Source organism: Triturus cristatus, chromosome 6 (assembly GCF_964204655.1).
Source record: "Triturus cristatus chromosome 6, aTriCri1.1, whole genome shotgun sequence".
In the NCBI taxonomy this organism is placed as follows: domain Eukaryota; kingdom Metazoa; phylum Chordata; class Amphibia; order Caudata; family Salamandridae; genus Triturus; species Triturus cristatus.
In genome coordinates this window covers 518,122,994-518,150,475 of record NC_140589.1, presented here as the reverse complement: position 1 = coordinate 518,150,475, position 27,482 = coordinate 518,122,994, and the positions used below count along the sequence as shown (strand labels likewise).

Below are 27,482 nucleotides of genomic sequence, written 5' to 3'. Positions count from 1 at the left end.
TACAATAAATGCTTAACACACCCTCTGATGAGCCTAACTGCTCGACCACACTACCACAAATAGAGCTGTTAGTGATTATCTAATTTAGCCTCTGCTATACCTCTGGGGATCTGTGCACACTATACCTGGTTCATAAATAATAAAGCCATGAAATGGAGTTGACCCACGTCGCATGACTTCTTCAGTTGGTCTAGCCTCTTAAGAAACAATCTTTTGCATTCTGGGACTTGTAGTTTTGAAATTAGAATTCCTAGTATTAGATTGTATCTCATGATATGGAAAGCACTGTTTTCTAAGGAAAATATGCTGCTCTTCTTTAAGATTACAAATAAAATACATAGATGTTCAAAAACAGTTTTCATTATATCGTTTTCATATACATGTGAAATATATTAAGCATAATTTATTTTCTATATTTTTGGGGATTTACAAAATACGTTTTGCAACATTCACAAAATAATTCTATTGAGGGTTCAGCTCATGCTTGAGCTCTTAAAGCCAAACCAAACCACTGGCTCTGGCTTTGCTCTGCTCATGAATTATGTTGCTAGCCTGCTTCTAATTCACTTTGAGTTCCTGCTCTTTTTTTCCCCTTAAACACACCATTGCATTTAGAGGTATGGTCCCATCTTCTGCAAGAATAAAACATCTGCGCACACCTACAGCATCAGTGATTCATATCTTGGGTGCAAAGCAGGAAATGAGGGGGGATCCAGACGGATCCTGGATCAGACAAATATTATGGCATGTGATTAGGGCCCCAGCCGAACCCCATTGAGATCTGCTGAATTTCTCCCAACATAATTTATTAACCCTAGAACGCCTTCAGCAATGTTGTCTGCTTCCCGCCGCTGCAGGGGCGAGGGAGGGTTTCTTATTTTCATTTTCAGCTGGGCCCAACAGAAAGGCCGAACTTAAAGCTCGATCAGCCCCCCTATTGTAGGTGTGTCACCCCGGCTGAGAGCTTTCTGAAGCCTAAAACCTAGATGACAATGCAATGGATGGAAAGGCACAGGTACTTCACTTTTTCCCATATCGTGACGCACCGGTGGCGCAAGGAACTTGTAAATAAGCCTCTTTGCTTTTTATCACTTCGTAGGTGCTTAAAAGAAACCATGATTTGGAGGCAGGTTTTTAAAGAGCTATGCATACAGTGTGAGATTGTCAGATGTATCTGTCTTTAATTGTGATTAAACTAGTAACCATTTAATAACCATTTAAATAGCACTTACTATTTTTGATTTAGGTTATTTTATAGCACTACTCATGCCAATGTGGGGTATTGGAGTGCTTCACAACACACATATCATACAAACAATGAATCATACAAGCGGGTAAATCAATGAACAGACAATGTTACATAAGACAATGAGCGATACGGGGTGTATGAGGCACATATAATTCATACCTTTAGGCATTATATGTTAAGAATGCTTAGCTTACCTGCATTATTATCCCCTAAACAGTGCTGTGCACACTCAGAATTCTGAAGCACTTGCCTTAACCTCAAAAGGAAGTTTAAATTGCAGTTCGTTTGTGACAAATTAATTAAACCAGGTCAAACATTACTGCTACATGTAACCCTTTTGCCAATCTGTCGCTTTGCAGAAGAGGATTTATTTGGTTCCCCTTTTCGTGACTCCACCCCTTTCTGCTGCCACACCTTGACCCTCAATTGGTGGGATCCCGCATTGAGTTTTTCTCCTTTCCAGCACTGCTGCATAGTCTAAACAATATTACGTTTCTCTTAATTGAACCTCACTCCTCTTTTGGCAGTTCCCCTTTCTTCCGGGTTCGCCCTCTGCACTGGGCAGCATTTAGCAGATGCCGGATATCATGGGGGACGAGAAGAAGCCGGGCCGGGAGGGAGGCAGAGGAAAGACTCCAGCACCCAAGGGTCTAGGGGCACAAACCATGGCGACTTCGCAGATTGATGGGCAGGAACGGGATACCATCAAAAGGGGTAGCAAAAAGGGGCCTGCAGGGGCTAAGAAGTCAACAAGAGAAGATGGGACAACAACCAAAAATGCCAGCTCAAGGGGTAAAGGCAAGTCTGTTCCCGCCAGCACAGCTAATGCTTCTGGCAGTGTAGCAAGTTCTACCACCAAACCATCAAAGTCCCCGGTGTGCTCATCACCCCGGGAGCCGAAAGCCGCCTCTTCAGTGTCACCCCGACTACCACCTCACAGCAGCGAGGATGATACAACAGCCAAAAAAGCCAGTTCGAGAGGCAAAAGCAAACCTGTTCCCGCCAGCGGCCACTCCAGCACAGACGGGGTGGTTAAGGCATCTTCCGGCAGTGTAGCCAGTTCGGCCACCAAACCATCAAAGTCCGCGGTGTCCTCATCACCCCTGGAGCTGAACAACACCTCTCCAATTTCACCCACACTACCACCTAGCAGCAGCCGGGGCAAGTCTTTGAGGGAGGTAGCGAACAGCGTACGGCTCCGCGCGGACGAGATCTCGCGGGCTGTGGAAGATGTAAACCCCTTAATTAGCGACGTTATTCGCGGCATCAAAGAGCACCCCATGTTTGCAGATATCGAGAGATTGCCCACGGGCAGCTACTACGAGAAGGTGAAGGTGAGTGCACAATGGGGAGCCTGGGCTGGGGTGGCTTTCTATCTCAAGGAGCAGATGCGGTCCAACTGCGGAGCTGCCGACTTTGGGACTAGCGAACCAGGTTCGAGCTGCATTACTCTTTTGATTTTTTAAACTTAACATCCTGTGATAGAAGGGCAAATCCTGTGCGTACAACGCATTCGTTTGTAAAAATGTTGTTGGCCGTACTCCTGCATACATATGATGCAAAGGCACACATCTTAAATGATAAACGCAAGTGAAACCAATTCGTGAGACATCCATTGTTCTGGTAGGAAAGCTCACGTGGTTACTGCAGTAATTTTAGATTTGTATGTTTCACGAGAAAGTCACTAGTTTGAATAGTGCTTGGTGCACTACGGAATAGTGGCGTGTTTCTGTAGTGCCTTTGCCAGAAATCACTGAGAATATGTTAAAAAAAAAATAGTCTGAAAACGTATTACGGTACAAAACAGTCAGCCACATTTTTTTTTTTTATCAAACACCGTATTACCCTACTTCAAAATGTGAACAAATATTCCGTGTTGAAGAACTTTCAGTGCTTTCAAAAGTTAGATTTGCTGATTTACGAATTACGCACATTTACATTGTTGCATGTTGCAGCAACATGCAAATAAGTATTATTTCTGTTTGGTGTCTTTCCCTTCTCTTCCTTTACAGTACAGGAGACTCCTTCAGAGACATTTTAAGGGTGGGCAAAGTAGGCAATTGCTAGGGTGACCAACTGGCGTGGGTGCAAATTCAGGCCAGTGAGTGTACAAATACAGGACAAAGGGTCAAAATTCAGGACAAAAATTCAGGACAGGAGGTAAAAATTCAGGACAAAAGGTAAGTTTCACAGACGCATCACAAGAGTCGCACAATAGTATATAAGTAAATAGACAACCACTTAAGTACAAGTGAAAATGTTTATTAGGTTGAGACAATTGTACACTTCATGGTTTTTCAGTATTGTGCAGGTCTTTTTGTGGTAACAAAACACACCTTTCCAGCCTCCAAGGGAAACACTTGATGCACCCTCCAATGGTGACCCTCCTCTTCACATCGACCCTCTCTCATGTGTATTTAATTTCTTTTATAGTGCTGCTCATCCCAAGTAAGTAGGAGAGGGTGTTGGAGTGCGTTACCTCACACACATATTATATAGAGACAATGACTCGTATAAATGTGAAAGTCAATCTATAGGAAATATACTTAAGATAATGGGGGTTATAAGGCGTAATCATTCTTTCATCCATCGTTCAGTGTTTCTCCATTCATTCCGTTCTTTCCATCTGTGTGCCCATCCATGTCAATATTCAACCATTTGCAAACCTATCCATCATCTATCTTTCCATACATCCATCATTCCACTCATTCATTCATCCATCCACCCTTTCACTTATCCATCCCTCCATCAATCGTTTCACCTTATCCATCCGTACACACATCCATCCACTCTTCCGCTCATCCATCCATCCAGCCATCTACCCTTTCATGCATTCCGCCATCCTTTCACTTACTCATTCATCCACCCAGTCACTCATCCTTCCACCTATCCACCCTTTCAGTCATCCATCCATCCTCCCTTTCTCTCTCCATCCCTCTTTCATTTAGCCACCCATCCTTCCTTCCATCCATCTACTCATTCATTAATGAATCCATCCATTGACCCTATCACTCATCCATCCATCCTTATACCCGTCCATCTACCCTTCCACCCATACATCCATCTATTTACCTTTTCTCTCATCCATCCTTTCACTCATTATCCATCCATTCAGCCTTTCATTCATCCATTCACCCTTTCAGTAATCCATCCAGCCATCCAACCAGCCCTTCACTTGCACATCTTTTCACATTAATTATGAGATGAGCCTTTGTCTGCTGAGTTGCAGACAGAAGAGGCCCATCGAGGACTTCACCCCCGCTGTAGTTCCTAAAGCAAGGGATAGGGCAGGGGAGGGCTCACTCACTATGCCCCTGTACATAGACAATCCGAAAAAGTGGAAGTCATAAGTCGTGCATGATGCACAGTGCTACTGTGATAGGGTGTTGTTTCCAGGGCTTTAAGTGGGATGAAAAAACTGGAGGGTCTCTCCAAAGGGGGTGTTCGATGTAATTAAGGGCATGGCTTAAAACACCGAAGTTAAAAATCTGTGCTTGGCATAGTGTGCCTGCCGCCCGACTGGTAATTTGCTGCTTCTGTCATTGCATCCAGATATATAACACAACAAGTAGTGTTACACCTACTAGTCAGAACGATTGGCTTTGTCAATGGTTGATAGTTGCATAAATTTTTTAAAAAAGTAGCAACCATGGCTTTGTTCAATATAACATTGAAAATGCATCAGTTTTCCAAAATGATGAGACAGTGAAAGACTCCTAATCCTTTTTAAAAAAAACTTGTTTCACCACCTTTTCATGAACTGGATTCTCACCTAGCAACATTGGCGTTTTTGTTCATTTCTTCCACCTGACTGAATGTCCTACCCTAGACCGAGGCAGGAGGAGGCCCACCACATGTAGTAAGAGCCCAGACTGGCCCATTGTCTTTCTGTATGTGGCAATCATCCACAGACAGAATGACAATGGGCGAGGTGGGGCTGCTCTTGTGCTCAGAGGAGTGAGAGGTGGCCCTATCAGGGGGCTGAGGCTTCTAGCAGGGGAACAGTGATGTTCCCCAATGCCCAAAATTACGAACAAAAGGTGTCCGTAAAAGGGGATCCTCACGGACAACGAATGTGAGATCCAAATTACGGACGGTCCGTGAAATTTACGGACGGTTGATCACCTTAGCAATTGCACAGGGCACCTACCTTCACAGGAGCCCACTGGGAAAGTGATCTCAGATTTTATCTCGCCTCTATTTACCCATCTCAGTCCCTCACCCTCTCTGCCTACCTCTACTTGGCTGGCTAAAAGATCCTCCAGAAGCCACGCCTGACTGGGAGAGGAGGAGGGGTAGGATTAATTTTTAAGGAGAAGTGGGATTGTGCCTCATTACAGATCAAAGATATAGTAGGATATGAAATCTTGGGCTTCACCCTACAGGAGCTCAAGGGGAGACTGCTGACTGGCCTGGTCTGCTATAGACCCCCGGGCCTGAACTCCAACCATCAGGCCCTACTGGACACTATTGTCGCCTTAGCATCAACGCATTCTAGACTGTTGTTTCTGGGTGATTTTAATCTCTGGGAGACAGGGAGCTTAGGGAATCATTTGCAAGCCCTGAGCCTCATATGCGAGAACTGCGGCGTCCACCAGCTTATTCAAAAACCAACTCACAAGAGAGGGCATATGCTCGACCTAGTTTTTGCTAAACAGTCTGAAACTGAGGTACTCAGCATACTACCGCTAAGCTGGACTGACCATTTCTTAATACAATTTAGGCTAACTATACCGGGAGCTAAGCCGGCAGGAAAAAACCAAACTACCTTCCGGTGGGGGAGAGACTGGGCGAAACTCTCCAAAAAGGGCATAGTCCCTTTTTTCTCAGGACGGAACTTGTTCAATCCAGAGGAGACACCTGAGGATAACTATAATAGATATAGTAATTCCATTAATAAAGTGTTGGAGGGTTGTATCCCAAGAAAAAAGCTCAGGGTGAGGTGAACACCTTCGGCCCCTTGGTTCAATGGGGAGCTGAAAGTGCTGCGCTCAGCTCGCCGACAGGCTGAAAGAAGCTGGCGTAGGTCGTACCTAGAAACAGATAAAAAAACCTCTAAAATTAATACAAGCACAATACAAGCTGGCTATTAGGGAGGCCAAATCTCAATTCTACGCTAGCTCCATTTTGCAGGCACCCAATGGAACTAAGGCCCTCTTCAACGTCATAAGGGATCTCAATAACCCCGGGTGTTTGGCCAACAAAGTTCAGCCTTCACAAAACCTGTGCAACGAAATTGCCACTTTTTCACCGATAAAGTCACTAAGATTGTGGGAGGGTTTGATCAGAACATAATCGAAATACCGCTGATTACTGAAGATACTAGGAGGGACACCTCTTTGAACTTCTTTCAACCCCCCACGGAGGACGTTTTTAACAGCATAGCTCGGGAGATATCGTCCGGGTCGCCCCTCGATCCCATTCCTCATAAGATCTGGAAGGAGTACGGCCCTGACTTATTCCCGGATCTGTGGCAAATTTGCTGCCAATCCTTGAATGAAGGAGTTGTACCAAGCTGTTGGAAGCAGGCGATAGTCACCCCCCTTTTGAAAAAAACATCCCTAGATCCATCGTTGTCAGCTAATTTCCGTCCCATATCTCTTTTGCCATTCCCGGTCAAAATCTAGGAAAAAATGGTCAGTAAATCCTTGTCTGACTTTCTGGAAGAAAATCTTCTCCTAGATAGGGACCAGTTTGGATTCCGGCCAGGGCATGGGACGGAAACCGATCTGACAACCGTGTTGGATAAACTTCGAATGCGAGCCGACAGTGGAAGTTCCTCAGTACTGGTGCTGTTGGATATGTCGGCCGCATTCGACACGGTTAGTCTTGCGGTCCTGCTTGCTAGATTGGAAGGCTTGGGGCTGACGGGCCATGCCTTAAAATGGTTACAGTCCTATCTGGCTGACCGTCAACAGGCAGTCACCCTGACGCCATTTGTCTCCCCATGGTCCCCGGTACGTTATGGAGTGCCTCAGGGCTCGGCAATTAGTCCAATTCTCTTCAATGTCTACCTAGGACCCCTGATCCCCATAATAAAATCTCATGGGATTGAAGTGGTCAACTATGCGGACGATATCCAACTGCTGTTCTCCACTGAAGGAGAGCATGCAGATTCTTTGAGCTCTTTCCAGGCTTGTATGAGGCAGGTTTCTGACTGGTTGAAGGCCAATTCGTTACAGCTGAATGCTGGGAAAACGGAGCTATTGCACTGCTATGCAGCTAAAATGTCCAAACATCTTATGGGCGAGTTCAGGCTTAGACCAGAGGACGCCCCCATAGCTGCAGCAAAAACAGTTCGCAATCTGGGGGTCATGATGGACGAAGACCTTCAGATGCAATCTCAGGCCAACAAAACAATCAGTACATGCATCTCCCTGATGAGAGCTCTTCGTCAAATTCTCCCGCTACTTCCAAGCGAGACCAGGTCCTTGGTGGTCCAGAGCGTGATCCTGAGCAGGCTGGACTCTTTAATTCCCTGTATCTGGGTGCTCCCCAATACATTGTGCAGGGATTACAAAGAGTACAATCTATGGCAGCTAAACTAGCCCTCGGGAGACAGCGTGATTCATCAGTGACGCTGGCGCTGAGGGACCTTCATTGGCTGCCTGTTAAAGACAGAATCAGTTTTAAGTCCCTGGTCCTGGTCTATAAAGCCCTACACAACATAGGCCCGCTACCTATACGAGAGCGTTTTTCCTGGTACGAACCAAAAAGACTTCTCCTGTCCACTAGCCAAAGCCTGGCATCTGTTGCCAGAGTAAAACTAGCGAGGATGGGAGGAAGGGTCTTCAGCACTGCGGCAGCCCGCCTTTGGAATAAGATTCCCCAAGATCTGAGACAGGCCAAATCTCTGTTGGGCTTTAGGAAAGACCTTAAGACCTGGCTATTTCGCCAGGAATAGTTAGCACCGCCTCTGACTAGCGGCTGCTCGTTCTACATGCTTCATGTTATCACGGTCTCTAAGCGCCAGGATACCCGTTGGGTGGCAGACGCGCTATACAAAAAATGTATACAATACAATACTTCTCACTCTTTCTCTCTCTACCTAGTGTCATCCAGAAGGATTTTTTTGGGACACCGGGGAAGACCTATGTCAGCTATTTCTGTGTGACCACCATCTGTGAAAGTATAAGTATTGGCATTATGTGTGCTTGAATTAGCAGACAATATGTAATAAAAATCAAAGTAGTTCTGAACCGGGGGCCCCAACATATGCCTTGCCCAGTGCCCCACACATCCTTAAGTTGACAATGAACTCCCTCCTTTCCTTTCGGCCTAAGACAACTCAAGGTCTGCATTAACCATTCAGGAACAGTTGTTCTTTAACAAAATATATGGTAACTGTTTTGTAAAGCTGTGGAATATTGTCCACGATAGATCCTGTCCACTTCGATATCTATGTGCACCACTGTTTCAATAAGAGACTAAAGACTGCAGTTTACTGGTTGCTTTCATTTACAATCCATTTTCCGTTCACTGTGTGTGCTACGTTTAAAGAGACAGTTCTCTACTATTGCCTTCCACCCCTGTTAAAATTCACTGCCAGTTACTTCCTTCTATGCCGTCTAACCACCAGACCTGGTGCCATCCAACTTTTCCTCCAGTCAGGTATACTAGGTGAGGTAGCAGTACAGTTGAGCCCGTACAGTAGTCCTGTTTCACTTATTCATGAGAAATCCAAGTATAAAACGTGGTCATAAGCTTAACATAGCTCCGTTTCGTACACCTTCTGTTATTCAGGTGTTATGGGTGGTTGTCCACTTCAAGTAGCCATGTCTCAGTCAATCATGCCCACCGGGTGACCTTCACTTCCAATGACAGTGCTTCAAAGGTCACAATTTTACAGAAGACATGTTTTATTAATTCATTCAATTAGCCTTCAGTCAATCTTGCACATCTAGTGACTTTGTACCGCCAGTGGCCTTGATTCAACTGTCACAATTTTACAGACGCCCTGCTTTATTTATCCACCTTCAGGTTACCAGGCAGTCCACTTCTGGTAAGGGTGCCACAGTGGGAGTGTTTCATCTACGTTCATTTTGAACAGGGTATGGCCATACCCTTCCCTGTCCAAACATGTCCTAACAGCTCCCTCACCCTCTAATTTCGGATTCTTCTCCTCTTGGCTGTGTCATTATGACTCATTGCATGGCCGGGGTTCCTCCGTGTCCCCTTTTCCAACTGGACTGGTGGCGGTCTTTACAGCTGCAGTGAATCAGCTTGTAAATTGCTTGTAGCAGCTGCTGTTACAAAACAAGTTATTTAGTGGTGTGATTTCTATTAGTGCTCTGCTATCTGTAGACCTCTTGACCCTGCTGTTAGAATGGGTGGGTGGTATTTGCGACCAAGGAATCGAACATTGAGTTCTGGAGATGGCATCGGATTAAAAAGGGGTGCCTACTCTGTCCTTGAAGGAGCTGGTAATAAGGGGTGGGGAGGGCCCCATTCCTAGCATGGGGTAACCCTGTGTTCCCTGCTAGAGTATGGAGGGGGTGATCTCCCTGAGTGGATGCCCCATAATATATTTTGGCCCTTTTATCTTCCCTGAAGAGATGGTACTTGGAGCAATGTATGTCATATCGTTTTAAACATATCCATTCATGTAACAACGCCTGCAATAAGGTCTCGCCGTGGCCGTAGACCTCGATTTCCCCCTGGCTGTTTTGCGTCAAACTTGACACTCCGCCTTTCAACAATCTATTGATCATAAATATTTACATCCACCCCGCGTCCAAACAAAAACGGGCAAGCATTGACCACTTATTAGCCTCACTTGCCACTCTAAAACTTGCTTACCCCGACGCTAACATCATTTTGTCAGGGGACTTTAACATGTCTTTATTGCAAGAAACAAATGGCACCAGGCGGCACTCTCAGGCTAAAATTCGACATGACACTCTCGGCAAGCAATGCGCAGTTCATCTGCATTAACTCTCACTGCGAATGCTTAATGGGCACAGCCCGACTGACACCCCAGCGGCATGCACAAGGGTCACTCAAAAGTCAGCCTCAATCATTGACTATTCTTTCATAGATCATAATCTCGCTCCCCAGATCACAATCTTTCAAATCTTGGAAAGAGCAGAGAGTGACCATCAACCACAATCCTTCACACTCCTAAGAAATAATACAAATCCAATCCTCACTAAGGTAAAGTCTCAAGAACTCCATTGCTATAATCTCAAACGCCTCATTTGGAAAAAGGATAATATAAGTGACTTTATGGAAACATGCATTAGCATCTTGGAGAAATCCAAATTTGATCCATCCAGCATTTGGTCCTGGGAGTCATTCACCATTGAACTAAATCAGAAATGGTCTAAACCGGCTACTGGCAAAAAAGCAGGTAAAATGTTGGGGGCAGCATGGTTTACCAAAAGCCTCAGAATTCAAAAACAACAACTGAACAAAAATCTACGAAAACTAAGAACACAGGGCTCACCTTCCACTAAAGACCAATTGCTTTTAATTTCCAAATCCAGAAAAGACCTTAAAAGAGACATCATGGTGGCCAAGAAAGTATTCCAGGAACATCTCTGGGCGAAACTCCATTACTCTTGCAAACAAAGAGACTCCAAGCTTTTCTGGGAAATCATCAACCAGCTAACAAACGGCAGGAACCGACACTATAACTCGGACATTATGGAGGATACATTGAGAGCCCACATTGAATCACTATATAACAAAATCTTCCCCCCAGACATTGCTGATCGCGGCTTCCAACTTAGTAACGGAGCTACCGTTAGAGATTTAACGAAAAACGACTCTCCCTCTGATTCAGACTTTCCCCCACGGATCCTTAAAGAACAAGTACTGAAAATAATAAAAAAAATTAAGATCTGAGGGTGCTCCTGGGCCTAACGGCCTCCCAAATGCCTTGTTTCGGCACAACCCACCATTCTGGGCAGATCATTTGTCTCCTCTTTTTTCGGACATTCTAACTTTTAATATGATCCCTGACTCTTGGAGGGGAAGCATTCTAAGCCCAATATATAAATCGGGTTCTTGTTCCGATCCTGCAAATTACAGATTGATCGTGTTAATTGATGTGGAGGCTAAAATCTACGCATCAAACTTGCTGGTAGATTTAGAGGACTGGGTGGCGCGAATAAACGAAAATGACGAACATTTCTGCAGTAACACTCATGGCCAATCAAGCCCTCAGAAAATCAAGAGCACTCTACGTATGCTTCATCGACCTAAAAGCGGCCTTTGACAAGGTTTCAAGAGCCAAGCTATGGGCAAAAATGCGCAACTGGGCACACATACGACAGTGGGTCGATCCACAGGGGCGGTATCTATTTATCAGGGGCAAAATTGGGGAGGATCTTCTAACCCTGGGTAGTGTCTATGCTCCCCCCTCCGCTACAGTGGAATCTGGTTGAGAAACTGCTCACCCTGCGCGCAGATATGCCGGATGGAGTATCCGTAGTGGGTGGGGACTGGAACGATGTGATGGATATGACCAAAGACAGGGCTAGAACTGGGGTTAACCCCGGGAGTAGTACTTCCACGAAACTACACTCGCTAGTTATGGGAATGGATTGGATAGACGTATGGAGGCGAAAACATGGTGATCAGCGGGGATACACATACCTCTCGGCGGTTCATCTCTCGCTATCTCGGATTGACTACATTTTTGTTCCTCGGTCGGACGTGGATAGGGTGGTGGCAGCAGAAATTATGCCTCGTGGCCTGTCGGATCACTCTCCGATATCCATTGAGATATGTATGGGTAGGGGGAAGCAACAGTTTCGCTGGAGATTATCCACATGGAACCTGCAAAACGCAGAGTACAGGGCCCACATGAGCGAGGCGATTGCTCGGTATCTGTCGGACAACGAGGGTTCGGTCACTAGTGCTGCGAGCTTGTGGGAAGCTATGAAGCCCACCATGCGGGTTGATATATCTTGGTGTGTGGCGGCCCGTAGAAAGCATAGGGAGGAACTGGTTCAAGCAGAGGCGACAGTGGAGGCACTTGAACGTCAGTGCCATGGGGCCGGGAGGGAGCGCAACGTGCGGCAATTGCTATATGCGCAGCAGGCATCGGCTGCCCTGCTGTTGGATGAGGCACGGCAGATCTGGTTGGCGACGCGTAGGCGAGTATATCAATGGGGGACAAGTCCAGTAAAATGCTGCACCGTCTCTGTCAGGGTACCTTCCATGCCCAGGAACTACCGGGCATACGGGACTCGGCAGGGAGGCCGATTGCGGATCCCCCGGCTTTAGCTGAGAGCTTCGCTGCCTACTTTGCAGACTTGTACGCCCCGCGGGAATGTTTACTGGGTGCCACCGTAGATACGTTTCTTGCAGACTTGCCTCCCGTCGGGGTGTCAGATGAGGTGAGGGACCAGTTGGAGGCCCCCTTGACAGACGAGGAGCTGGGTGTGGCATTGGGGGAGCTCAATTCGAGCAAGGCACCGGGACCCAATGGGTTTCGTAGCGAATTCTTCCGCCGGTACAGTACGCAAGTGGCCCCGTATTATCGAGCAGTCGTGGAGGAGGCCAGGGAAAGGGGGGTGCTCCCGGCGGTCTGGAGGCACGCGGAAGTGCTGTTTTTTTATAAGCCAGGTCGACCCCCGGACCAACATGCCTCCTATCGCCCCATATACCTATTAAATGTGGAGGCTAAAATATTGGCGAAAGCGTTGGCAAATCGTCTTTTGCCACATATCACCGCCTTAGTGCACCCCGACCAGGCGGGATTCATGCCCCAGCGGGCAACCAGACACAACATACGGAGGGCGCAGGTGGCGGTGGCAGCCATACAGAGGACGGGACAGCCGGCAGCCTTGCTCCTAGCAGATATGGATAGGGCATTTGACTCCCTCAGCTGGGTTTACCTATTCGCATTGCTACGTAGAATTACTCTGGTTCCCCGCTTTCTCTCATACATAACGCTCCTTTACACGGAGCTCACGGCGGCGATGCAGGTGGCTGGGGCGTCCTCTCATGCCTTCTCCTTGGGGCGCGGTACGAGGCAGGGGTGCCCCTTGTCTCCATATCTCTTCGCTCTGGCTATGGAGCCGTTGGCTAGGTGGATACGCATGGATGCGCAGGTCCGGGGATTTGAATGGACCACGGGTCTGTCCGATCAGATTGCACTATATCCAGACGATGTTCTCCTTTTTTCTTACGGATGTGGACAGGACGGGCCGCGGCCGCGACTTCTGCGCATCATGCAAGTTTTTGGGGAAACGTCAGGCTTGTATATGAACCCTCGCAAGTCCACCTTGTGGGCGCTGGGAGAGCGCACGAGAGTGGGTGCGTGGGCATCCTCCGTTCAGTCGGCGGTGGGGGGGTCTGAAGTACCTGGGGGTGTTCTTGACGGATGTGCAGGCGGTCTCTTGGGAGAGGAATGTGGCTACGGTGTGGGAGCGCGTCCGCTCAGACATTAAAACCTGGTCTCGTATGCCCCTGACTCTGTATGGGAGATCGGCAATATTTAAGATGGTGGCGCTCCCTCGGCTCCTATACCAGCTACAGAACCACCCCTACAAGATCCAGCCCGGTTGGTTTAGACAGGTGAACTCGGTGCTAGGGCAATTCTTGTGGGAAGGGGGTAGAGTGCGCGTGGCTCTACGAACGTGCTTCCTGTCCACATATTGTGGAGGGCTGGCGACCTCGGACATGAATAGTGGTATGGGGACAGGGGCGATCCGGCGTATTCGCTGGAACGGCAGCTTATGGGGCGCCACACGCTGCATACGCTCCTATGCTCTGCGTCATTGAGAGGTGCGCTGCCACCGGTCACACAGGTAGTGTTTCAAATCTGGAGGCAGGCTTTGCGCCGTATGGGATGGTGGCAAACCCTGACACGGGAGACCCCCCTGTGGCATAATGGGCGCCTACCCCAGTTGGCGGCACTACAGGGCTTCAAGGGATGGGACGATATTGGTATCTCAACACTGGGTGATGTAACAAGTGGGACGACACTTAAATCTTTTCATGATTTACAGAGGGAGTTCCATATGCCGAGAGAGCAATTTTTTAGATATCTGCAGCTCCGGCATGCCCTCTCGCCCGACTTGGTGGGACTGGAGTCGCTTCCAGATTTTAGCCCACTGGAGGCGAAAGTCTTCATGGGGGATCTACCGGATAAAAAGATCTCCAGGATATTTCAATCCCTGGTTATACACAGTTCCCCCACGCTGAGCAAACTTCGGGGGGATTGTGAGGCAGACGTGGGCGCCCTAGAGGAGGAGGACTGGAGGGAGGCGCTGGCTGCGCCGCGAGGTGCAGCAATAGCCATGAGGCTCCGGTTGGTTCAATTTAAGTACCTCCACAGGGTGTATTTCACAAGAATGCGGTTGTGGCGGGCGGGACTGATTGCATCCCCGGAGTGTTTGAGGTGTGGCAGGGAGGAAGGCACATTCCTCCACACTATATGGCAGTGCGTATCTTTATGGTTTAAATGTTTTTATTGCATTTTCTTTTTTTTTTTTTTTTTTTTTTTTTTTTTTTTTTGAAACCGTTTATTGCAGTTCGTAAGAGTTACAGGTATGGGCCTACAACCATCCGGCCGGCCGCTAGAATGACAAAAAACATATTGCACACATACAGTAAAAGTCTCTAGGCAGTGCAGAGCAGTGAAACAGGAGTAATCAATGGTGCAGGCCACACAGCTCCAAGCCCACAGTACGGTTCCCTTTTCTTAAAACAAAACACCAAAAAACCACACCCGCAAGGCAACCCGCGATCCAAAATAACAGCACGTGCTCCATAAGTGGGGGATCCAAACCAGCAGCAGAACTCTGGAGAGGGGAATGGGAATAGATCAGGGACTGGGGGACCGCGCGCCCGCGGCTGAGGGAGGGGGGCCGTCTAGGGAGACGGAGCAGGCGAGGCAGCCGGTAGCAGTGGTGGCTCACAAATACCCCCGCGGTAGGCGTTCCAGGGGCCCCAGAGTTTCACCCACGCCCCAGGCTTACCTCTCGCCACATACACCACCTTTTCACGAAACATACACCAATCCATATGCTCTTTCCAGGCCGACACCGCAGGGGGCCTCTGGGATCCCCACAATTGAGCAATGTCGCGCTTGGCTATCATGTATCCCAGAGTCACCCACCGCGTCTGCGGGACCGAATAGTCATTCGGTTCCCATACATTCAGCAAGCATCTCCTCGCTTCAGGCAGCAGCGCAACACGCGTCACCACACGCAGGACCTCATGCACACCACGCCAGAATCGCTCCACCTTCGGGCACTCCCACAGTATATGCATGAAAGTCGCCAACGCACCACAGCCACGCTTACACATTCCGTCACCAGCAAAACCCATACGCAGAAGCCTTGGCCCCGTCACATAAACCCGGTGAAGGATCTTGAGCTGGACGAAACGAAGGCGAGCCGGGATGGCCACCTCTTTCGGAGAGGCCACCGCGGAAATCCAATCCTCATCGTCCAGCTCCAGCCCGTCGGCAACCCAAGCCTCGCGGAGACTAGTAAGCAGGCACGATCTATCGTTGATCAGTTTTTTGTATATGAGGGAGATCGTGCTGTCCGGGACATGGCCATCTAGGACTCTGTCCTCCAGGGGGGAAGACTCCGGAATGGATGCGACATCCGGGAAGACGGAGCCCAGCGCATGGCGGACCTGTAGGTACCGAAAGCACTCACTGCCCTGCAGCTGGAACTCCGCCTGCAGCGTCTCAAAAGTTTTGAATCCCCCCCTCGTCCAGAGATCTCCCACCGTGCTGATTCCGATCGTGTCCCACTTCTCGAAGCCCTTCGACGTCCACAGGGAGCCCAACCTCTCAGACGCATACAGCGGTGACGCCCGGGTCAAACGGTCCTTCCACCCCATAGCTGCATTAGCCGCGTGCCAGACACGCACCATGACACGCGTCGGTCCCGTCAAACGGGAGTCGGGCGCGCCAGCGTAGAGCGCTCGATTGTAATCGCCACCGGGCAGGAGCATCTTATCCATCTCAAATGCCGGGTTCAAGGCGGGCCCGTAAAGGCCATGATTAATTGCAGCTAGTTGGGAGGCCCAGTAATACCGTTTAATGTCAGGGAGGGCGACCCCCCCATCGTACCACGGGAGCGTCAATTTAGCCAGAGCAATGCGCGGCCTCCCGTCCCAGAACAGGCGCCGCTGGAGGCCCTCCACCTCACGGAAATAGCGTGCCGGGACCAAGTCCATAGTATTCTGGAGGGCGTAGAGGAAGCGTGGCAGGGACATCATTTTAAACAAGGCCGCTCGGCCGAGCGGCGAGAGCGGCAGACGCCGCCAGCGCACCACGTCCTCCCTCAAACGCCGGAGGGGGGGTAACAAATTCCGCTCATAGCGGGCCTCCGGGTCAAGAGTGATATAGATACCCAGGTACCGAAAACCTTGGGAGGCAATCTGGATCGGACAGTCCCGTGGTAGGGCCGGAGCCTCCCCGGAAAGCACATATACACAGGATTTCGCTCAGTTGATGACCAGGCCTGAGTTGCAACCGAATGAACGCAAAACATCAACCAGGACGATCAGTGATTTACGCGGGGAGGCGAGATACAGAAGGATATCGTCAGCATAGAGGGACACACGGTCCTCATGCTCGGAGGTCCAGCGGAGACCACGGATAGAAGGGTGCCACCGCAGCCACTCCGCCAGGGGCTCCAGGGCCAGGGCAAACAGGAGAGGCGACAGGGGGCAGCCCTGTCGCGTACCCCTCCCCAGCGCGAATGGGGCCGAGACTCGCCCATTCACTACCACCTGCGCCAATGGGCCCGAATATAGCAATTTGACCCAGCTAATGAAACCCGGGCCAAACCCGAATTTTGCCAGCATCGCCCAGATGTATGGCCATTCAAGCGTATCAAACGCCATGGTGGCGTCCAAGGACGCCAAGATGGCCGGCTCCCGCACAAATGGGACACGCGCGAGCACCCCGTGCAAGCGCCGCAGATTGAGCGCCGTGTTGCGGTGCGGTATAAAGCCAGATTGGTCTTGGTGGACCAAATCGCCCACCACGCCAACCAACCTGTTGGCCAACACCTTGGCGAGGATTTTGGGCTCCGCGTTCAAAAGCGAAATTGGCCTATAGGATGTGACCCGTTCACGGGGCCTCCCCTCCTTGTGGATCACCACAATTGTGGCTAGACGCTGGTCCGGCGGGAGGGAACCCCGCGAGTGGGCCGCCAGGAACATCGCGCGCAAGTGGGGCGCCAACACATCCGGGCGTAGCTTGTAGAGCTCGATGGGAATACCATTGGGGCCCATGGCCTTGCCGGATGCAACCGAGCGAATAGCCAAGGCAATTTCGTCCGAGGTGGGAGGGGCGTCCAGCGAATCCCTGTCCTCCACCGTTAGGGAGGGCAGTGCGATGTCCCGAAGCAGGGCATGGGAGTCTGCCTCCGAGCAGGGGGAAACCGGGGAGTAGACTTCGCGGAAATAATCCGCGAAGCAGGAGACAATGGCTTCCGGCTCAGTGACACACGCACCATCAACACTCTCAATCAAAGGCACCACACGGCTCGCTCTCTCCCTCTTATCCAACCACGCAATCAATTTGCCAGCCTTATCACCCACATCATACAATCGCCCCTGCTGCTCTCTACTGAGGCCCCTGGCCGCCTCCGTGACGAGGGCCCGATAGGCCGCCTGCTTTAGGTGTAGAACATGCAACTTGTCGTCTGTTACCCCGCTTCCCAGGTCACCCTCCAGTTCTGCAATCTCGGCCTCTACCCGGGTCACCTCCTCCCGCTCGCGCCGCCGGGCATGGGAGATAAAGGAGAGGGCCTCCCCTCTAAGGACTACCTTGAAAGCCTCCCACAGGGAGATGGCCGAAGAGACCGACCCCACATTCTCATCGAAATATCGCTGTAGGGATTTGATCAAATCAGCACGAATGGTGGGGTCGCGCAAATACCATGCATTGATTGGGGCCACCCTGCCATCCCCCCTCGGGAAGACATCGAGATGCAACAACAATGGGGAGTGGTCTGAGATACCCCGCGCCAGATGGCGCACCTCCCCCACCCTCCCTGCGTGGGCCGCCGGGACAAGGATGTAATCAAGCCGCGAGAGGCTACCATGGGCACCCGAGTGGAAGGTGTACTGTCGCAATGCAGGATGCTTTAATCGCCAGCAATCCACCAGGCCCAGCGTGTCCAGAAGGCCGGGCAGCCACGCCTGTGCCCGGGGGAGGTCCCTAGGGGGATGGCGATCCATAGACCCAGAGGCTACCGCATTAAAATCCCCTCCAACCACCAGCAGGCCACTCGGAAGGTCCAGAAGGAGGCGCCCCAGGTCCGCAAATGTGGTGGCTTGTAACCCAGGCGGGACGTACACTGATATAAAGTTTTATTGCATTTTCAACATAGGTATATGCATATAACAACTCTCATACAGGCTCAAGTGCGAACCCCTGCCGGGCCGGTCCACATCGTTTCTCACGTGGGTAGCATGTACCGGAGCTGCTCAATACTTTGCTACGACCACACTCCTTGCATATATAGCACATAACAGAACTTATCCCCCCCAAAAGAAAGGGAAAAAAAAGGAAACCCCCACCCTTCCCCATCCCCCCGTGCTCCACGTCATTCCTAACCCCTCGTTGCGCTGCTAGTGCCCTCCTTCTTCCGAGGTTTCCGCAATGCGCAGCAGTCTCAGATATCTGGGACAGGTGACTTCCCTAAATTCAGCGGCCAGGATCGACAGGAAGGGCCGCCATAACTCTCCAAATCTCTCCCCCTCCCCCGTCATGGTCAGTGCTAGTTTTTCCATACCCAAGACATACCATAAACGATACAACCACCCCGTAAAAGCCGGCACCTGAGGAGTACCCAGTGGCTGAGGATGTTTTGGATAGCAGACCCTAGTGCAATAGTCATCAGGCGAACCTTACGGGACCGTAACGGGTACGTCAATGGGTTGGGCAAACCAAGGAGCACATATGCCGGGAAACGCGGTATCTCCGTCGCAAAATGCCTATCAATTTCATCTAACACTTGCTGCCAGTAAGATCTGAGATGGGTGCATTCCCACAAGACATGGGTGAGACTGCCCACCACCCCACAACCCCTCCAGCACCGTTCCTCCCTCGCCCGATCCATCTGATGCAAGCGCTCCGGGGTGTAATACCAGTACGTCACAATCTTAGTGAGAGTCTCCATGAGCCCCATATGGTATGCAGAGTGTCTTGCCCTATAATATATATCCTCCCACTCCTTATGGCTCAATGTTCTCCCCAATTCTCGGTCCCATCTATTCCTGCTAGAGTTATAGGAGTGCTTATATATGATCTGCAAGTGCTTATAAAGGTCAGAAATGAGGTGTTTATCTGTCGTGCGTGTGATGAGCCACCGCTTATAGGAGGAGAGGCGCCGCTCCGCCCCAGAGCGAACTTGTGGCTGAAGCGCCCAGTGTCTTACTTGCATGTATCGCAGTCTCTCCGTCTCCTGCAACCCAAAGTCCTCCCGCAGCTGCGTAAATGAATGTACCCCTCCCTCCCTCCCATAAACATGGCAAAGGGACCGGCAACCTGCCTCCTTCCATCCCGCAAAGGCGGTTTCTTCCAGGCCGGGGGTGAAGTCGGGATTGCCCATCAGCGGGGTAAGCGGAGACGGAAAGGTGGTCAATTCGTGTAGAAGATTGGTGGCATCCCAAACCTCAAGCGGGACCCGCGTGATATAAGAGGCATATAGATTCAGGGGCCTGTGGGGTTTGCGTAAAAAGGGGATCTCCTGCAGAGTGCGCGCTGCTATAGCCTGGTCCTGGAACAGCCAATGTTTCTCCGATTCCCATTTACTCCATTCTACCAAATATCTCAATTGGGCAGCTTGGAATTAGAGTCGTAAGTCCGGAACTCCGAGGCCCCCCGCCTCTGGGCTCAGCATCGTCAGTGCCCGCCGCATGCGTGGCCTCCGCCCCTTCCAGACAAAGCGGGACAACTCCGACTGCATCGCATTGATCCATCCCGTCGGCGGACGGAGAGGGATAGTACGAAAGAGATACAGAATCTGCGGAAGGACAGTCATCTTTACTGCTGCGATCCTACCCAACCAAGAAAGGGGGCAGTGCCGCCACCGTTCAAGCTGACGACGAATTCTGTCGCGCAGTAGCGTATAATTCAGGTCGACCACAGCGGGCAGCGATGGGGCCAGTTGAATCCCCAGGTATGAGATTTCAGTAACCGACCAGCCAATGGGAAAGGCAGGTCTGCAGCTTGGCTCGAGTAGAGCTAGATAACGACAAGTCCAAGGCCACAGACTTCTCTGCATTCACCTTAAACTCGGCCGCTCGAGCAAACCCATCCAGCTCCACCCAGGATGCCGGGAGAGCAGACAGTGGGTCAGACAACAGGACATCATCCGCGTATAAACTTATCGTGTGGACATAACCCCCGAACCTAATCCCCGTGACCTCAGGGTTCTGTCGCAGCCTCTGCGCCAAGGGCTCCATATAGAGGGCAAAAAGGAGGGGGGACAGAAGACACCCCTGCCTCGTGCCTCTCTCAATTCGGAATCTGGAGGACGTGAAGCCATTCACTCTGATGACCGCGGTGGGAGACCTATAACAATTGAGGATGTGCGTGCGGAACCGTGCACCCAGACCCGCCCTCTCCAACACCTGCTCCAGGAATGGCCAGTGGACGCGGTCAAACGCTTTTTCAGCGTCAATGGCCAACATCATAAATTCCCCGGGGACCCGAGTAGCCTTTTCAATAAGATGCAAAATCCGTTTCGTGTTGTCCGCCGTTTGGTGTTCGGGGATAAAGCTCGCCTGGTCCGGGTCTACGAGGAGTGGCATCTGGGGGCCGAGGCGGGCAGCTAGAATCCCGGTATATAATTTCAAATCCACGTTAGGGAGGGATATTGGACGGTAAGATCCGCAGCGCGAACTGCCTTTCCCAGGCTTTGGGATGACCGCAATCGAGGCCTCCAGGAGGTCTCCGGGAATAGCTCCCTGTGCATCGAAAGAGTTAAACAGCCGGGTGAGGATCGGGGCCAGCTGGGGGCAAAATGTCTTGTAAAAGATGCGCCGTCAGGGCCCGGGGTCTTACCAACCTTGAGACGAGAAATGGCGAATACGACCTCCTCAAGCTGAATATTTCTATCTAAATGATCAGCTTTCGCCTTAGTGAGGACCGGTAGAGTAACCGAGTCTAGAAAAGCCGTTCCATCCTGACGGTCTAGGGAGGCCTCTGCATATAGAGTCTCGTAGAACTCCCGAAATGCGTCCGCGATGTCCCTGTCCTCCGTCGCCTCCACCCCATCCGCCCGAGCGATCATCCTGACTCCCTGTCACTGACGAGTCTCCCGGAGCTTGTGGGCTAAAAGGTGGCCGCATTTGTCCCCCCCTGCATAATAGGCATGGTGTAACCGTAGCGCAGCAAACTCTGTCCTATCCTGGTCAAGTGCTGTTAGCTGGTGGCGAGCGGCCTTAAGCTGCCGCCAAACTCTCGGAGCTCCCGTCCGCTGATGTATCCGCTCGAATTCCCTGACTTGCTGCGAAAGCTCGCTCCGTTTGCTCTCCCGTTTCCTATTGTCCGCCACCGAGATGGAGATGAACTCTCCCCGCAGTACTGCCTTCAATGCCGACCACTGCGTGGCAGGTGTGGTGTCTGTGTTGTCATTGTGTTTGAGGAAATCCCGAATCTGATGCTGGATTTTTTTGGAGCACTGCCTCCCGGTGCAGAAGGGCATCCCGTAGACGCCAAACCCTAGATGGCCGCGACATGGGCGGGAGGGTGAAAATCGCGGTCACCGGAGCGTGGTCCGACAAAGATGCTGTGCCTATCTCCACTGCCGTAGAGATCGCCCTCGCCGATGAGGATACTAGGAAGTGGTCTAGCCTGGCGTAGGTCTTATGCGCGTTAGAATAAAAGGTGTATTTCCTGTCCCGCGGATGCAGACTACGCCATAAATCGCAGAACCCCAGCTCCTGCAGATGCAGGAGCCCCTCTTTAGAGAGAGCCCCAGTCTGGTGAGAGCGCTGGCTAGATCGGTCCAGGGCATTATCAAAAACCAAATTAAGATCCCCTCCGATGACAACATTGCGGTCGGGTGTAGCCGTGGCCTCCAGAATTACCGCCTTCAGAAATCGCTCAGCCCCCTCGTTCGGAGCATACAAGAAGCCAATCGTGAACGGCGCTCCCCCGAGAGCAAAGCGGTATATCAATAATCGTCCCCTGACCTCCGCTACCTTGTGCAAAACCTCCCCCCGAAATCGCTGCTCTACCAGGATCGCCACCCCCGCTGTTTTGGCTGGACCCGAGGAGAAGAACTGTGTGGGGAACTTCCGGGACCGAAGCCGGTGACAGTCCCGCCCCAGTAGATGGGTTTCCTGCAACAAACAGAGCTCCGCGTGTGAGTTTTCTAAGCAAGATAAGACAGCCCGTCGTTTAACGGGATTGTTAAGACCCCGAACATTCAGGGTCAATATCTTAAGTGTGGTGGGTGCCATGATGTGTTTCCCCTGGACTACTCTGCCCCTCTGTGGTGTCCCGTGTGGTGGCGTCCGGGCCTCTGTAGTGTGACCCTGTCAGCGCCATATGGGCACTAATGAGCACTCTCCCCGTTAAGGAATGGTAGACGTGGAGCACCGTCCCTCCCCCCTCCCCCATCCCAGAAACTCCAAACCCAAAAAACACAACCTCATAATAACTTAGAACAAAAGGTCCATCATTCGTCCATGATCGGTAATATGACATTGGGGAATACCCACTATAAAGTGGAAAGAAGCCCTCCCTCCCGCCCAGGTCTGGATTCACTAAGCAGAGTTACTAAGATACCTTGCTTAATCAGTTCAGCCAGTGTTTGTACCCGAAAGGTCCGAGGAGACAGCCTCCAGCGCCGACAGGCGGCCCCTCGATATCTCTGCTGCCGGCGGCTTCTTGGGCCGGCGTTTACACCCCTGTTGATGCCAGCGAGGCCGAGAGTTCTCCGCCCCCACTGTGGGGGATTCCTTAGCTCCCGCCTCATCCGGGGGGTCCACCCCCAACAACTTGCAGGCTTCCGACAGTGAGCGCAGCTGATATAGTTCGTCCTCCTTCAGAAACACCAGGCGAAAGGGGTGACCCCAGCTGTAGGGGATGTTGTTCTGCTGAAGGTGCGTCGTAACGGGCCTAAAGAGACGCCGCTTCTGCAGCGTGAGGGCGGACAGATCTTGATACAACACCGGGCTGTGGCCCCGAAACTGCAAGGGGTGCATCTTCCTTGCTCTTTGCATTATCAGCTCCTTGGTGCGATAATCCTACAAGCACACCAGAATGTCTGATGGGGGGGGACGACGGAGCCCTGGGGGGTCCCGCCCTATTGGCCCGATCTATCACCAACTCCGCGTCTAGAGGGCGCTCCAGGATGTGATTAAAGAGCTCCCTCACGTAGGTAAACAGATCTTTCGAGGTGTCGTCCATCCGCACCCCCCGAACTCGGATGTTGTGGCGACTGGAGCGGTTTTCAAGATCCTCAAGATGGCCCTGAAGGTCCACTTGCTGATCGTGCAGTCGAATGATCTCCTGCTGCAATGTCGCGACTTCCTCATCTCTCCCATCACTCTTGCCCTCCAGCTCCGCGACCCTCTCTCCGATGCCGTTCACATCTCGGCAGACCTCCTTGAGTTCCGACTGGAACTCCTGCTTGAAGGATTGTATGTCCGCCCACAGCGCGGCGAACATAGACTCCATGAAGGCTTTAGTGATGGGCTCCGACCCTCCGCCTTCCGGGCCCGGCCCCCCCGCGCCCCCTTGATCCGAGGCCACGGGCATCTTCCCGTCCGGACCCCTGGAAAATAGGTCCTTAATGGTTTTGTCCTGCCTCTTCCTCTGGGTGGACATCACCCCGCTCTCCAAGCCCCCGGGCTAGCTTATGGGGATCCCCGGCCCCCTCCGCCACTCCTCCGCCGGGGAGCCGCTCTCCAACGAGCCTCCGCGCCCCAAGACTCACCACCGCCACCACCAGCTCCTTCAGCGGCCAGCGCGGTCCTCCAGCGTCCCAATGTTCACCAGCTGCTCTTCTTTTCCCACTCGGTCCGCCAGCTCACTCCGGCGACCGTCATCGCGGGCCTCGCCCTCCACGTGTGGCGACCTTCTCCTCACCAACGCCCTCAACGGTGGGCAGGGTCCTCCAACTCTGCAGCGCCCTCCTAGTGCTCCTCCAACCCAGCTCGATCCTTCTGCGCTCTCCGGTCGCCGCCATCGCGGTCCTGACCCCCGGCACCCAACGTCCGTCTCGTTGTTCTGGCTCGGGGCTCTATTCGCCCCTCATGCTCCCTGGCTCGTTGGCGGCGCTCTCCCTAGTGTGGCAGATATCCGGCTCAGCGCCACCGCACCGACGGGCCCCAGCAGCCAATGTTTCCTGCTAGCCTCGACCCAACTCCAGCCAGTCACTCCGGCGTCCGGGGGGGGGGCCGCCGCACACCGCCTGCAACTACTAGTGACCCAGCCCCTACCCAGCGCCTCCAAGACCGCTCCACCAGGCTTCCTGCTGCCGCTCGCGGCGTCCCGGACCAACCATCCACCAGCGCAGAGCTCCGACAGTAAGGACCCAGCGACAATCTCCAGGTGCAGCGGGCCGCCAGACCTCCAGCCCCAGACTCCTAGGCAATCACCAACTCCAGATCTGGACGTCGCCTCCAGCAGGGGGAATGCGCACAGCCGACCCCAATCTCCATGGACGCCGATGGACCGGTGCGACTCGCCCTCCTGGGCTACCCCTCGGCTCACTGCTCCTCACTTCCTTTGCTGCCGCCGCTCGGTGGCACATGGGGGGGCAGGACACACGCAACTCCAAGCTCTCCCGGGCCCGACCCCGCCACTGCTCAAGACCCAGGATGGCGGACCGGTCTCCGATGCAGCAGCGGCTCCACCACGCCGGTTCCCTGGACTCTCACGTCCGTCCAGGCAGCCCTCCTGAGTATGCGGGTGGCCGCCGCCCCGGGGGCCAGGGATCTCCGCAGCCGCTCCTCTGTCCTCCAGTAGCCCCTCCGGGACCAGCCTCGTCCGCGCGGCTTCAGTGCCCCTGCACACCGCCTCTCTCCCCTTGCTCCCGAAACCGCTCACGGCCGCCAAATTCGGTTCCGCTTCCAGCAATCTCGTTCCCGGGACTCTGGGGATGCCACTCGGGTATCCTGAATGCTGATAACGACCTTGCGGCCGGTGCTAGATCCGACCTCGGCGGGAGCTCCGGAGCAGGACGACTGCTCACTCCGCCATCTTGGCTCCGCCCCCCAGTGCGTATCTTTAGATAAGTTTTGGAAGGGAGTGTTGGCGTGCCTCTCGGAAGTGCTGGGGTGGGAGCTCCCCCGATCGCCGCGGCTGACTATACTTCACATCATGGAGGACATAGGGGGTAACATTTACAAACGACATCCTATGTTGTTGGGGTTCACCCTGGCCAAGCGGGATATTGCGAGGGAGTGGAAGGCGTCACGAGCTCCTTCCATGACGAGATGGAAGAACGGTTTGGATTTTTGTATGGGGCTAGAGCAGCCCGTCTTTGTGGCCAGGGGGTGCCCACGGAAACATTATAAGATCTGGAAACGGTGGGCAGATTATCGGGGAATTTGGCTGGAGCCCCCGGTAGAGGGGGAGAACAACCCATAGGGGTAGCTGTACATGCGAGTCAGTGGCCATGGGGGGGGCACCGCGGGGGTGCGAACAATGCAAGGGGGGAGCGTGATGGATGGAAGTGGGAGAGTAGGACTAGGTGGAGGAAGTGCGATCACAGGGTGTTGGGGGGGATTCGGGAAGGGTAGTTGAGGGTTTTTGAATATACAAATGTCTGTTGCTTGACACAATAATTTTTTTTTTTTTTTAAATGCGCGACTGGGGTGTTCCAGCTAAATTGCTGGAGGCCATAACCAATCTGTACTCCCAGACGTGGGTCCAGATTAGGAAAGGAGATGGACTCAGCATTATTAAGAAGATCTACACACTCAACAGGCTAAAACAAGGGTGTGTGCTGGCACCGTGCCTTTTTAACATTTACACCGCTGACCTGGATGAGCACCTTCGGTCAATCCAATGTGACCCTCCGAAACTTGGCACAACACCCATACCCAGCCTTCAATACGCGGACAACATCGTCTTACTGGCGCAAACGCCAATTGGTTTGCAACGATTGATTACTGAACTCGGAGCCTATACCACCTCGGTCCAATTGACCATCAACCACAAAAAAACGAAGGTGATGCGCTTTAACAAACATCATAAAGCCGACCGTAAATTTACTTGGACTTTGGACAAGCGACCTTTGACCGAGGTGGATTCATACAAATACCTTGGCTTCCAAATTGATCGCAAACTCATCTTCAAGATTCACCTGTCCCAAGGTCATCCGAAATCCAAACCGCTGCAGTTTGCCTTCAAATTTTTTAAAAACAAACTTACAGGTGGCTCCATTGGGCACCTATTAAAGGTTATAGCAGTAAAATTCCTGCCTTCTATCTCATATGGCACAGAAATCCTGAATGGAAAGGACGCTATAGGTTTGAACCTGGAACAATCAATCCTTTTTAAGAAGCTGTTTGCAATCCCCCCGCCACATTCCGCAAGCCCAAATTCGACTTGAGTATGGTCTAAAAAACCAGATCCCTGACAAACAAGGCACACTAGTCAAGTATTATTGGAGGATGCGGGATGCAGAGGAAAACACACTTGCACATTATTGTTGGGCAGAAATAGAAAAGCAAGCCAGCTTCAAAAATTCAATCTTCGAAGCTCTGAAGGCCCCCCTCTCAGCACTGAAGTTAGAGGCGGCATGGCTTACAGCTCCCACCTACTCCGGCTTTAAATTATTGGTCAAAAAAGCCATAAAACGGCATTCTATATTATTAGACAAAACTGCCTTAGCAAAAAACAAACGCCTGGGCCATGATTCAGTCATACCAGAGGCTGCAACCCCAATCCTACCTGCTAGATCACTTTTCGGACCAGAAAAAACATTTTTTCACCTTATTAAGGCTTGGGTCATACCCATGAAAGGACCTGACCCCAAAATGGAAATACGTATGGCAATCAAAGGAATGCTGCCTGTGTGGAGCTTGGGATGAGTCCTTACTGCACCTACTATGCATCTGCCCTGCTTTGGCAGAAACGCGCAAAAAGGGCCTTCGGGAGCTCTTTAGGAAGGAACAAATAAGAACTTGTAGAGCAGTAGTAATTCACTGTCTCACAGGCTCATCTATCCCATTGTCCTGCAGAGCCATATACTTTTAAAAAAACGCGGCAAGAGACCTGGCCAATGCAGAACCTGTTAACCAACTCATGCAGTATTAGAACATCTGGCTTTGAAAC

At 51.7% G+C, this 27,482-nt stretch overlaps 1 protein-coding gene across 4 annotated transcripts in view; it reads left to right on the top strand.

The window, feature by feature from the left end:
- Window positions 1–1,673: 1,673 nt before the first annotated feature.
- CGAS (cyclic GMP-AMP synthase) overlaps window positions 1,674–27,482 on the top strand; it is a 222,844-nt gene continuing 197,035 nt past the window's right edge. For 2 of the 4 annotated variants that reach the window (XM_085610943.1, XM_085610945.1), the window contains exon 1: window positions 1,674–2,583. In XM_085610943.1, coding sequence (XP_085467069.1) covers window positions 1,825–2,583 — 759 coding nt within the window. In that variant the 5' untranslated portion in view covers window positions 1,674–1,824. The remainder of the gene's footprint in view (window positions 2,584–27,482) is intronic. The other 2 variants (XM_085610944.1, XM_085610946.1) reach the window with 1 other exon arrangement.